The sequence below is a fragment of the Lottia gigantea genome (genome assembly GCF_000327385.1).
Source record: "Lottia gigantea unplaced genomic scaffold LOTGIsca_17, whole genome shotgun sequence".
NCBI classification, from domain to species: Eukaryota; Metazoa; Mollusca; class Gastropoda; family Lottiidae; genus Lottia; species Lottia gigantea.
In genome coordinates this window covers 98953-111089 of record NW_008708133.1, presented here as the reverse complement: position 1 = coordinate 111089, position 12137 = coordinate 98953, and the positions used below count along the sequence as shown (strand labels likewise).

Sequence of the window (12137 nt, the reverse complement as noted above, 5' to 3'; positions counted from 1 at the left end):
TAAAATATACTTCTGATATTTATCAAAAAGGACGGTGGTTTATCATTAAAGATTTTTCGAAGATGCTAAATAAACTATTTGAAAGGACTTTAGTGAAGTTACATGTGAATATAAACATTTGATTTTAGCATTTCAATCATTATGTTGTTTGAATTATAAGTAATAGGTAATAAGATATTTTACATTTGTCTTTGAATCAGTGAATTAGAGAAATCGGTAGAGAATGGATTAATGGCGCAAATTGACCTCCATAGATCTAATGTACTGTGAGTACATCCCTTTAAATCAATCAATGTCACTCAAGCAATAGGGAAGAAACGCATCTTTTAGCAGCATAATTATCATGTGTAAAATGCTCATTTCTTTGGGAAAATGTTGTAATATTTCGAAAGGAATGTAGGATGCAATAAACAAACCAACAAAAAAACTGTGTAAAGGGAGATAACTCACTCACACTACAACTACCTAAACTATACGATACCAATGGCTCATGGATTGGCGATTGCTTCGATTTATTATCATTTCCCAATCGTGACATACCTGACTGTCAAGCCCCAACATCAACAACATCAAAAAGAAGCAAATAGCCCAAAGCGGTGATACTGGTAATTGAATAACAGCTGAAGGATAAGCCAAGAACGCCAATCCTGGACCTTAACAATATAAATGAAAAATAAACTATTAGATACGATGGCTCACATACGACATATTTCACTTTTAATTTTGAATTAAAAACATTAATTATCACCTAGGTGAAAATTAAAGTTTTTAGTTAAAAATTACAGGAATATTCACCTAATTTTCACCTAGGTGAAAATAATTATCACCTGGGTGAAAATTAAAGTTTTTAATTCAAAATTAATTTTCACCTAGGTGAAAATTAATTTTCAACAAGTAAAAAAAAAGTTTTTAATTTAAAATAAAAAGTGGAAAATGTCGTATGTGAACCACCGTAATTAGAAGACCCGAAAATTTAAAACATCACTCCATGTTTTCGTTGATTGATTTCAAGTTCGAGAAGTAGCCATAAAATAAAAATCAATTAACATTAGTGTATATTCTGTAGCATCGTAGTTTCAGTAGATCAAAATCTTGCATATTCATGTTGGTTTATTGACTACAATATCAAAAATACTTTCCTCCTGCTGCTACTGAACTGATGGGTACACCCTGTTCTTGAGCCATGAAACCCACTACTGAGAAAATAACAAAACCAGCGAATATACTAGTTGAACTGTTTAACATTGATATTAATACAGCGTCCCTGAAATAATACATCATGGAAATTACTTGGAAACAGATTGTATTAAATACCAAAAAGCCAATAAATAAAAGATCGTGGATGTATGAGACTATAGACCTATTTTTGTTCCGTCGCGTCTTTCCAAAATGTACTTGTGGGGCAAAGTAAAGACTGCATGGTGTATAGCTTATATTTATATTTACATTAAACAAACTTACTTGTAAATATTATTATTATATTTATTATAACTTCCAAGAGCAATCAAAGACCCCAAACCCAGGCCATAGGAGAATAAAACTTGTGACGTAGCATCTACCCAAACCTGATGATGAAAACAAAATAAAGATATTAGGGAACCATATGATTAATACAGATTGAGAATATCGGGATACTGTTTTCTTTTTCAATCTTTTGAGCCATCGCGTCCCCTTAAAGATGAATGAGAAAATGAACAATTCGATATAAAAATGTAACTACTTTCGTCAAATGACGTCACTCCTTTTTTAAGGTAATACTGAACAGAGGATTATTCAAAGTTTGAAAAGATTCTAATCAGATTGTAACCATACAGAAAACTGCACATTTTCATCTATGAAATTCTGATCATGCTATATGTTACAACAATAAACTCAGTCCAAGTTAACATAACATAACATAACATTACCTTAGAATCAAGAAGTCTAGACATATCTGGTACAATATAAAATCTGATTCCTTCTAAAGCTCCAGGTAGGGTAACCCCTCTTATCAACAAACAGAATAATAGAAAATAAGGAAATAAAGCTGTAACATAGACCACCTGCAAAATATAATAGTTGTATCAGCAATACCCTATTTTACTCCAAAATAATAAACTGAGGAACCTACACTCAGTCCCGAAACTAATGGTACAAAAAGGGGGGAAACTCACTTGAGGGGGTACACTGTCGAGGTTGAGATTCTAAATGCGGCGGTTATGTGGTAGTGTCTCCCTAGGAGCGTCTGAGAGAGTTCACCCCGAGGACAAAACCCGAGTGTCACCATTGCTATGTCCTCGACCATGGTAACAATGCTTTTTAAATGCGTTAAAAATCAAAATTTTACTATACAAGAAACATACAAGAAAAACGTTACCTTTGTGAACATCGAGAATGAAAGATGAATATATAAGTAAAAAATATCAAAGTTTACCTTTCCGGTCCATTGTACACCCTTCCATATACAGAAATAACAGAGAACCCAGATAGTTAATAATGTTAAAGATAATTGCCATCTTAAAGTACCAGGATCATCAATACCAGAAGAGATCTGTAGCACATTGTTTCTGTAACATCAATATGTTATATAAAGGGTTCAGTCGATCAAATTGTAGCAACCTGTTTTAGTGAACAACGACAATGAGCATACCAGTTACATCTCTCATACGAAACTACGCAAGGGTCTTCATAATTTACATACAAAACAATTCATCCTGAATTTTCATAATTTCGTACAACTGCCACCAGAAGCGTGATTAGTGAGAGGACCATTGGCCATATGTTGATGTGAAATTTAAGCCGCCTAAATGCTAAAAATTAATTCCAGGTCACCTGAAATCCACTGGGTCCTTTGTGGCCTCTGACAGCCCAAGGCGCCTGGCTTAGCATTGCTTTAGCAATGTTGCAATACTTCTAAATTCTAATAATTTGCTTAATATCCGACCAAAGTACGGAAGCTCAAATACGACATAATTTTGTAGTTTTGAATTTCTAATTTGAAATTTGAATTTCTAATTTGAAATTTTAAAAAAATAATTTTGGATTTGAAATTTGAATCTTAAATTTGTAAAAATAATTTCGAATTTGAAAAAATAATTTCGAATTTGAAAAAATAATTTCGAATTTAAAAAAATTATTTTGAATTTGAAATTTGAAATTTGAATATTGAATTTGAAATTTGAAATTTGAAATTTGAATTTGAAATTTGAAATTTGAAATTTGAATTTGAATTTGAAATTTGAAATTTCAAATTTGAATTTTGGTATTTCGAATATGAAATTTGAAATTTGAAATTTGAAATTGGAATTTTGGTATTTCGAATTTGAAATTTCGAATTTGAAATTTAAATTTTGAATTTGTAAAAATAATTTTGAATTTGTAAAATAATTTTGAATTTGTAAAAATAATTTTGAATTTGAAAAAATAGTTTCTAATTTATTTTTTATTTTTGTGACTGGTGTATTCAAGACTATGAGAAAAGGCCAACATACAAGCCTGGTCACTCTGAGCAATGGTTTCTTATGGAAACTTCATTTTATTAAGCGACTGCATCGCCTCTTGTGGCTGGCTGCCAAACTTCGGAAAGGCCATATCCGGTACCTTAACTGCCTTGAATAAAACGTCGAAAATTAACGATTACAATATATAACTCCATTCTCATGTGGCCATGACAATCAAATTTGCGCCATCGTGGAATCTTGGGGTTGGTCAGACGTGATGCACTAATGGTAAAATGGGGCCGGGTAATATAACAATGCAATATGTTGCATGTGCCTGTAAAAAAGCAAGATTTCAGATTCACAAAATGAGTTACATAACTGGGTCTATGTTCATGTTCGGGGAATTGAAACACAAGGTCAAGGAGTCAAGGCAATTTTCGGATGACATTTCTGGCAGGGAAGTGTGTTTCTGATCACGGAAGGATTCCAAATTGATTAGTGATTTAAAGCTGATATATATATTTTGCTTTGACAAAATGGACAATTTCGATTTACCGACCACATGACAAAATGAATTGAAATGAAATGGAGTTTAACGTCCTACTTTTTTCACCCTTTTAGGCTAACGAGGCAAGGCCATGGCCATACAGTGTACATTAAGAGAAATTTTGCCAGGATAGCAGCATTAATTTACTCTTATTTTCGATTTGCAACTTGCACAGCCCTCGGTTTAATGTCCCATCCGCACATTTTCCTCTAACCTGTATCACTGATAGAGTGACAGCGGGTTGAAAAATCCGAAGGTATCATCTAGACCCATGCAGGGATGGAACCCTGGACCTTCAGATTAGCAAAAACGCCTCTAACATACTGAGCCAATGCGATTGTTATATGGACGTAGTATTTGAGTTTTAAACAGTTTTATTCAAAGCAATTAAGGGACCGGGCATGGGCTTTCCGAAGTTTGGCATCCAGCCGCAAGAGACGATGCAGTCGCTTAATAAAATTGGCGTCTCCATAGGAAACTATTTCAGTCAGAGTGACCAGGCTCGTTTGTATAGTATATATAGTCTTGAATACACCAGTCACTAAAATAGAAAAATTCAAAATTATTTTTTTCAAATTCAAAATTAAGATTTCAAACTCAAAATTATTTTTTCAAATTCAATATTAAAATTTCAAATTCGAAATTGAGATTTCAAATTCAAAATTATTTTTTTCAAATTCAAAATTATTTTTATAAATTCAAAATTATTTTTTCAAATTCAAAATTCAAATTTCAAACTCAATATTCAAATTTCAAACTCAATATTCAAATTTCAAGTTCAAAATTATTTCTTCAAATTAGAAATTCAAAAATACAAAATCATGTCGTATTTGAGCTTCCGTACAAAAGTCAAATCATCATTTCTCATATAAAATTGTGCATATACATGTACATTATGAATATTACTATCAGTTCAGAACAACAGCCCAACTTACTCCCAAAATTCTGTGACAGGTGAAACATATTTCTCTCCATTATACTGCTGTGAACAGTTAAATCCTAGACTTTCTAATTCTTCAACTGTTGTTAAGTTATTAGCCGAACTCATATTCACAGACAATGAATACGTGGCATTGGAACAACTAAAGGGTATTCTATATCGTTCATATTCAGACATACATCGCCCTGTATTCCACTCGTTATCACATGTAGACCATGGCAGAATGGAAGTAAATGAACTAAATAGGTAAAAGAGTGTCCATGATAATACCACAATATAGTATGTGTTCAACCAAAATGCCGCTATTGTTGCTGCAAACCCCACACCTGCAATTGGAATAAAAAACATAAAACAATGTAGTAAGTTCTCAACCTCTGTTTCGCGGGATAGTTTGACACTGTGTCTTTTACCATGTACTCTACCTACTTATCAGATATACACTGTGTCTTTTAACATGTGTTCTACCTACTAGTCAGATACACACTGTGTCTATACCACGTACTCTATCTACTAGTAAGACCTACACTGCATGGATACCATGTACTCCATCTACTAGTCAGACCTACACTGTATCTATACCATGTACTCTATCTACTAGTCAGACCTACACTGTATCTATACTATGTACTCTACCTACTTGTCAGACCTACACCGTATCTATACCATGTACTCTATCTACTAGTAAGACCTACACTGTATCGATACCATGTACTCTACCCATTAGTCAGAACTACACTGTGTCGAGACCATGTACTCTACCCATTAGTCAGACCTACACTGTGTCGAGACAACGTACTCTACCCATTAGTCAGACCTACACTGTGTCGAAACCATGTACTCTACCCATTAGTCAGACCTACACTGTGTCGAGACCATGTACTCTACCCATTAGTCAGACCTACACTGTGTCGAGACCATGTACTCCACCTATTAGTCAGACCTACACTGTGTCGAGATCATGTACTCTACCCATTAGTCAGACCTACACTGTGTCGAGACCATGTACTCTACCCATTAGTCAGACCTACACTGTGTCGAGACCCGTCGAGACCATGTAATCTATCTACTAGTCAGACCTACACTGTGTCGAGACCATGTACTCTATCTACTTGTAAGACCTACACTGTATCTATACCATGTACTCTACCTACTAGTAAGACCTACATTGTATCGATACCATGTACTCTACCCATTAGTCAGACCTACACTGTGTCGAGACCATGTATACTCTACCCATTAGTCAGACCTACACTGTGTCGAGACCATGTACTCTATCTACTAGTCAGACCTACACTGTGTCGAGACCATGTACTGTACCCATTAGTCAGACCTACACTGTGTCGAGACCATGTACTCTACCCATTAGTCAGACCTACACTGTGTCGAGACCATGTACTCTACCCATTAGTCAGACCTACACAGTGTCGAGACCATGTACTCTATCTACTAGTCAGACCTACACCCAGTCCGACAAATTTAGCCTTACCCGTTCCTCGGTAGTGATATACAAAGCTAAACCAATAATGAATCCCTGTGCCTCAATTCAATAAAGAGGTAGGGTTGACTTCCCGAGTTGCACGAGGAACGAAAAAGCTTACCCCTTGACTGCATTGTATTACTGGCTTACCTTTGAAGATAGGACTGACTTTCCATACCCCTAAACCGCCGACACTCAACCACTGTCCTAATGCCAGCTCCATAAAATACATAGGTACACCTACAAATACTGCTGTTAAAAAGTATGGAACTAGAAAGGCACCTAAAACAATCAAGAAATTCAATTAGAATTAATATTAGTAGTGGTCATCAAAACATTCAAGACCAAGCATTCAGCCAGTAGACCTCAAGTATTCGAATCAGAATTTAAGAATTCTTAATCAAATATCTTGATTTTAGATCTCGCTTAGATCCGTAAGCATATTAAGTTTGGTAAACATGAGTAAAAATTGTAGTCATATCACGTCCACAGGTTAATTTTGACGTACTTCGAATAGGTAAAGGGGAATAACTGGAAAACCCATTAGCAAACTATCGTAAAGGTTCTACTCATTTGAGATCTGATTGGTGCTCCGTAAAAAGTTGATCAAAACTCGTTCACATGACATCGTGACTAACTGAAAGATGTATTAGCGTTTAAAAAAAAGGCAATTGTGAAAAAACTTCCGAACTACACTCATAGAACCAACCATGCGTTCATTCGTTTAGTTAGTTGATCAAACCTTTACAAATCATTAAAGTGACTTTCATGATTCGAAGAAATATAACCAAAAAAAAGTTCTTTGGGCAAATAGGTAACTGTCAAGTTTTCAAATGTAGTCATTAGTTTCTAATTGTAACCAATTCTCTTCAGCTGTTTCCGTTAACAAGAAATCTGATTGGAAATTCCACCTTCCATCACTAGTCCATGCGTATAATTGCACCAGGCATGACAGTACTGGCTATTCTTCTTATGAATTACTGTTTGGAAGAAAGCCATACCTTGCTGTAGATGTCATCCTTGGAATTATTAGTCCAGATCTACGGAAATCATATAGTAAGTATGGGAGCGAGTTAAGACAGAAATTGGAAAGTGCTTACTTTGCTGCTTCAGAGGAAATCTCTAGATCCCAGGACCAACAGAAGAAAACATACGACCAGAAAGCCAGAAACTCTGTTTTAGAGTCAGGTGACCGAGTTCTTGTCAAACGCTTAGTTTTTAGGGATGGACGACACAAGATTGCTGATCGTTGGGAAGACAAGATCGTATTGTAGACAAGCCGAAACCAGATGTCCCAGTTTACGATCTGAAGGAGAACGGTAAGGGAACCACCAGAAGATTACATCGTAATCGCCTGTTGCCCATAGGAACTGTCCTTATGGATCTTCCTGAACCAGCATCCACAGCTCCAGTACCTAAACCAAGGCGAAAAAGAAGACCTGAATCAGAACCGGACCCAGAGACTCATGATAATGTCGAGGATATTAGTGATGATGATTTTGCAATTGCCTATGTGGAGAGGAATAGGTCTTTCGATCCTTCAGCTAGCCCCACAGTAGAGCTATCAGCAGATAAGGAATCACAGCAGGAGTTGGATCCAGTGGAGCCGCAGCTCCAAGAACCTGTTAGTGATGATAGTGAAGAATCACCCCCGGTGCTTCGAACATCAACAAGACGTCGATTACCATCTAAATATTCAGATTACGTCATGCAACAATCTACTGCACCTTCAGTTAGTTTTAGTGTTGTTGAGGTGTTTGAATATTTACAATCAGAGGGGTTTCATGGTTTGTCTGATAAGAATAGGAAGTTGGTTAGTGACGCTTTAAGGCATGCACATGGGTTTAATTTGTTTTGTTGTATTTTTTAGTTTCATGTCGAGACATTTTCCCATAGGGAGGGAGTATGTGGCAGGGTGCATTTTTAAAGAAAACTTGGTTGTTTTATTTAATTGTTGTATTATCTTAATGCACCACTACTGTTTTAATGAGCACATAATTACCTTACACTGGTCTAATACTAAAGTTTAAATTATTGCCCTCTCTTATTCTCTTAACTTAACTGATCTCACTGGACCTTGTCATTTCTGTCATTGGTCAGTTTAGTGAGCTTTCAGTGAGTTTCATCACATATCCAGTCAGAAACTTTACTTTTATCTAAGTCTTTAAAGACTTTGGGTTAGTTTTACTTTTTACATTATTTTATATTTATTATAGTCCTTTGCATAAGTTTCCCCATGGTATTATACATCATTTCATATTATCTAGTATTTTCTATAAGTGTAAGTAGATTATGTGCATAGATAGATATAAAGTTTTACTGTGATGATAATATACTGTGATATTTGTTAAGATATATTTTGTTGTATATTTGTATTATATATCTAATTGTATGTTATTATTATTGCAGGGTTTTAAGTTATAAACCTGAAGTTATATCGTTTTCCCCCTCTGAGCTAACCCGGTTACATTTTTGGCGCCCAGCGTGATTTGATGACGTCCAACGATAGAGAAGAAGAGGAGTGACATTAACTTTCATTTGTGTTTATCACAAATTACGTTTTTTGGATTGTGATTAGTGTTCATATTTTTTAAAAATGCACCCTGCCACATTCAGAGGATTGGTAAATGATTAAATTACGTTTGGCATGGGTCAGCGACCTAGATGTGAAAAACCTCAACAAATTTCACACATTTTAAAACTTTTTTATTAGCATTGGTAACTCTTTCATTATGTGTTTGTAAAGCAATACAGATTATCTAAAATCTTTTTGTCATTGTGTATTTCTGAACTATCATCCTTAACTGAAGTGGCCATTCGATAGTACAGTATATGATTCACCTTTATTTCAAAACATTCCCCTCTTTCACAGAAAGTTTTGAACAAGCTTATATGTCATGAACATGACATCATGATATGGCAGCCAAACAGTTTCAATTGACAATATTGTAAGATATTTTTTATGGCAAATGCTACTTTCCTCTTTAGGAAATTAATAATGTGATGATTTCAAAGTGGCGAATATTTCTGGTGGTTGCACATGTGTAAATAATGATCACAGGAATTAAGCGATTTTAATTTCGTCTTAAATTTGAATATTGCATTGACTTTGATTAACCAAAAGATGTTTACAGCACACTTTCAGTGTAATCCATCGGAAAACATCAGAAGATGCTGATAACTTTGATGCCAATATCAATTAAAGGATTAAAACAGACCATGTGTTAGATTATAGGAAAATTGGTTTAACCTTTATTGAATATCTAAGAATCGTTAAACACGATCATCCCAGTCAAACAAATTTAAATAGGGTCGTCTGAAACTTTGCAAGCAGGCGTCAAAATCCAATATGGCCACCGGGTGATTGAGGAGAAGACAATATTTAACATTCAATGATAAGTATAATTTGTAATTGAGCTAGTAGGAAACGAGGAGATTTAATCAAAAGAAATCGAATAACTAGTCAATAATGAAAGATTTTATAAATATTTACAGTAATTTTGATTTTCTGACAGCTGGAGGTAATAGTGATTCTCTTCGTACATTGACCCTTTTTACACTGACCAACTACCACAGGGACTAGTTAAACCTAAGGGGCCTCAACTTCGAGAATTCTTCCATTAACAGGCATTAAGGTGACTTACAGAGGGATCACAAAATGCAGGAAAACTTATGTTACAAAAATTCCACTCAACCCAATTGAGTTCAGGGTCCCCTAATAATGATAGCAAATTTTTTCTTTGTAAATTTAAGTCAATGCTTTGCACTATATGACATCTTATTTAAATTAAACAGCGATTGGGAAGATATTTCTCCGGTATAAAGGTAACCCAAGACATTGCATGGGACAAATTAACGGTGCAAATAGAAGCTGTCTGTGTTTCTGATATACCTACAGAAGATACATTCTAATGAATATCTCGGTTCAGGATCTGCAGTGAAAAAGGCCTAAAACAGAGTTCAAGTTTTGTTGGTTATTTCCATTAATAAGTAAACATTAGTCAGAATAGTTCGCAATAGATCACGCAATAGATCCATGAAAACAAGTCAAAATTAAAGATTTAATATGCCGTACTGGGCGTGAACCGCCACCATTAGTAAAGCTATGTTAAAATTTCCGGTATGTAAAACAAAAGTTTCTGCAAAGCTGAAATAGTTAGACTAGGGTCAGTAACACTTGATAACCTACTGATAGTTTGGTGTCCTAACCGATCCCAGAAAATTATATACAACAAAACTTGGCACATGCATTATTTCTGTCTAAATAGTAAAAATAAATGAAAATGAAAACGTTTTTTGTTTTTTTTTTGTTTACCATACGGACACGTTTGTTTTTTCTGTTATTCTAAATTTACACATATTCTTGTGATTCCGATATAAACTAACAATAATGATGGGTTTTGTGATGCCCTGGATTTATCAGTTCGGTCAACTAACGTGACGAAAATGTAAATTGAGTACAATCATTCTTTGAAATATAAAGAAAATACCTACCGCCTCCATTTCTATAGCATAAATAGGGGAATCTCCAAACATTTCCCATTCCAATACATTGTCCAACACATGATAAAACAAATTCCGTTTTTCCACTCCATGATTCTCGCGGTGGTTCATGGTTGTCTTTGATTTCTACTGTTCTTGGGAGTGTACTGGTAGCACCTTCCGAATTAGTCATTGTTTGACGATTATAATAGTCATTTAATTCTAATGATTCCTTATTATCTTTATCCATTATTGTATATTTTCTACTTCTAGGATAGAATGTACCTATTCTAACTTTTAATCCATGTAGAACACTGACATTTAATTCGAACCAATCTTTCACACGAAGAACACGCTGTGCACAATGCCTTCATTCAATAGTTTACCACTAACATATCCCCAAATCAAATCCCACTAAACAATCCTTCACTTCGCACAGTTTACCTAATCCTTAAATCTAATATTCCAGATTCTCTTTCCACAACTGCTTTTCGATTGTCCAATGTAGTAAAAGAAATTGAATTCCTGTTATTATCATTGTCGATAGGAAACTGTTAGTTGATCGATGATTTCCTATTGAGACGACTTAAACAATCTGGTTCTTTTTGGAAATTTAATTTAGAACTAAAAAATTATCAACTGTCATATCCAATCATGCTAGAAACGAATTTGATTAAATTTGACCGTAATATTTTGCTGTTGTGCAAGTGGTTGATGTTTGAAATATTAAACGTCAAAAGATGATTGCAGTAGAGAAAACTAAAACTTCTATACAATACATCTAGATTATTGTCATCAGTTCAATGTTCTAATAATAAAACATGTTACCACTGGTAATCCTTCTTACTGACTACTACGAATATCATACACATTAGAGAGACACTAACATGATATATAAAATGGTCAAATGAGATAATTACTTGAGCGAATAATGATGCAGAATTATAAAAATGATACAAACATTATCATCAGGCTTGTGCAAAGTTACAAAATAACCAAATGTTGGGACTGTCAGATCTTGACCTCTTCCTCGGTCCTGTGAAAGGCCTTATTTTGAAGAGAAAATTACACCCTCTAAATGCTAAGAATTCATCTCAGACCATCTGAAATTCTTTGACTTCCGGGTTTCCTTTGGCAGCCCACAGAGCCCTCAAGGGGCCCACCACTACTATATAGATCAAAATTATTATATATTGTATAACCAGATCAATTCATGTTTCATGTTTGATTAAACAAATGCAAGAAGCAGATTTGTTTTATTTGTCAGTTCCC

At 34.7% G+C, this 12137-nt stretch overlaps 1 protein-coding gene across 1 annotated transcript in view; it reads right to left on the bottom strand.

Annotated features, from left to right (window-relative positions):
- Positions 1–11058, bottom strand: part of LOTGIDRAFT_113263 (hypothetical protein) — a gene marked incomplete at both ends in the record, with an annotated part of 13305 nt that extends 2247 nt beyond the window's left edge. The window contains 10 exons of the mRNA XM_009051527.1: positions 541–653; positions 690–694; positions 1136–1264; positions 1462–1565; positions 1908–2042; positions 2414–2546; positions 4902–4933; positions 4988–5232; positions 6534–6665; positions 10878–11058. Coding sequence (XP_009049775.1) covers positions 541–653; positions 690–694; positions 1136–1264; positions 1462–1565; positions 1908–2042; positions 2414–2546; positions 4902–4933; positions 4988–5232; positions 6534–6665; positions 10878–11058 — 1209 coding nt within the window. The remainder of the gene's footprint in view (positions 1–540; positions 654–689; positions 695–1135; positions 1265–1461; positions 1566–1907; positions 2043–2413; positions 2547–4901; positions 4934–4987; positions 5233–6533; positions 6666–10877) is intronic.
- Between the last annotated feature and the right edge of the window lie 1079 nt (positions 11059–12137).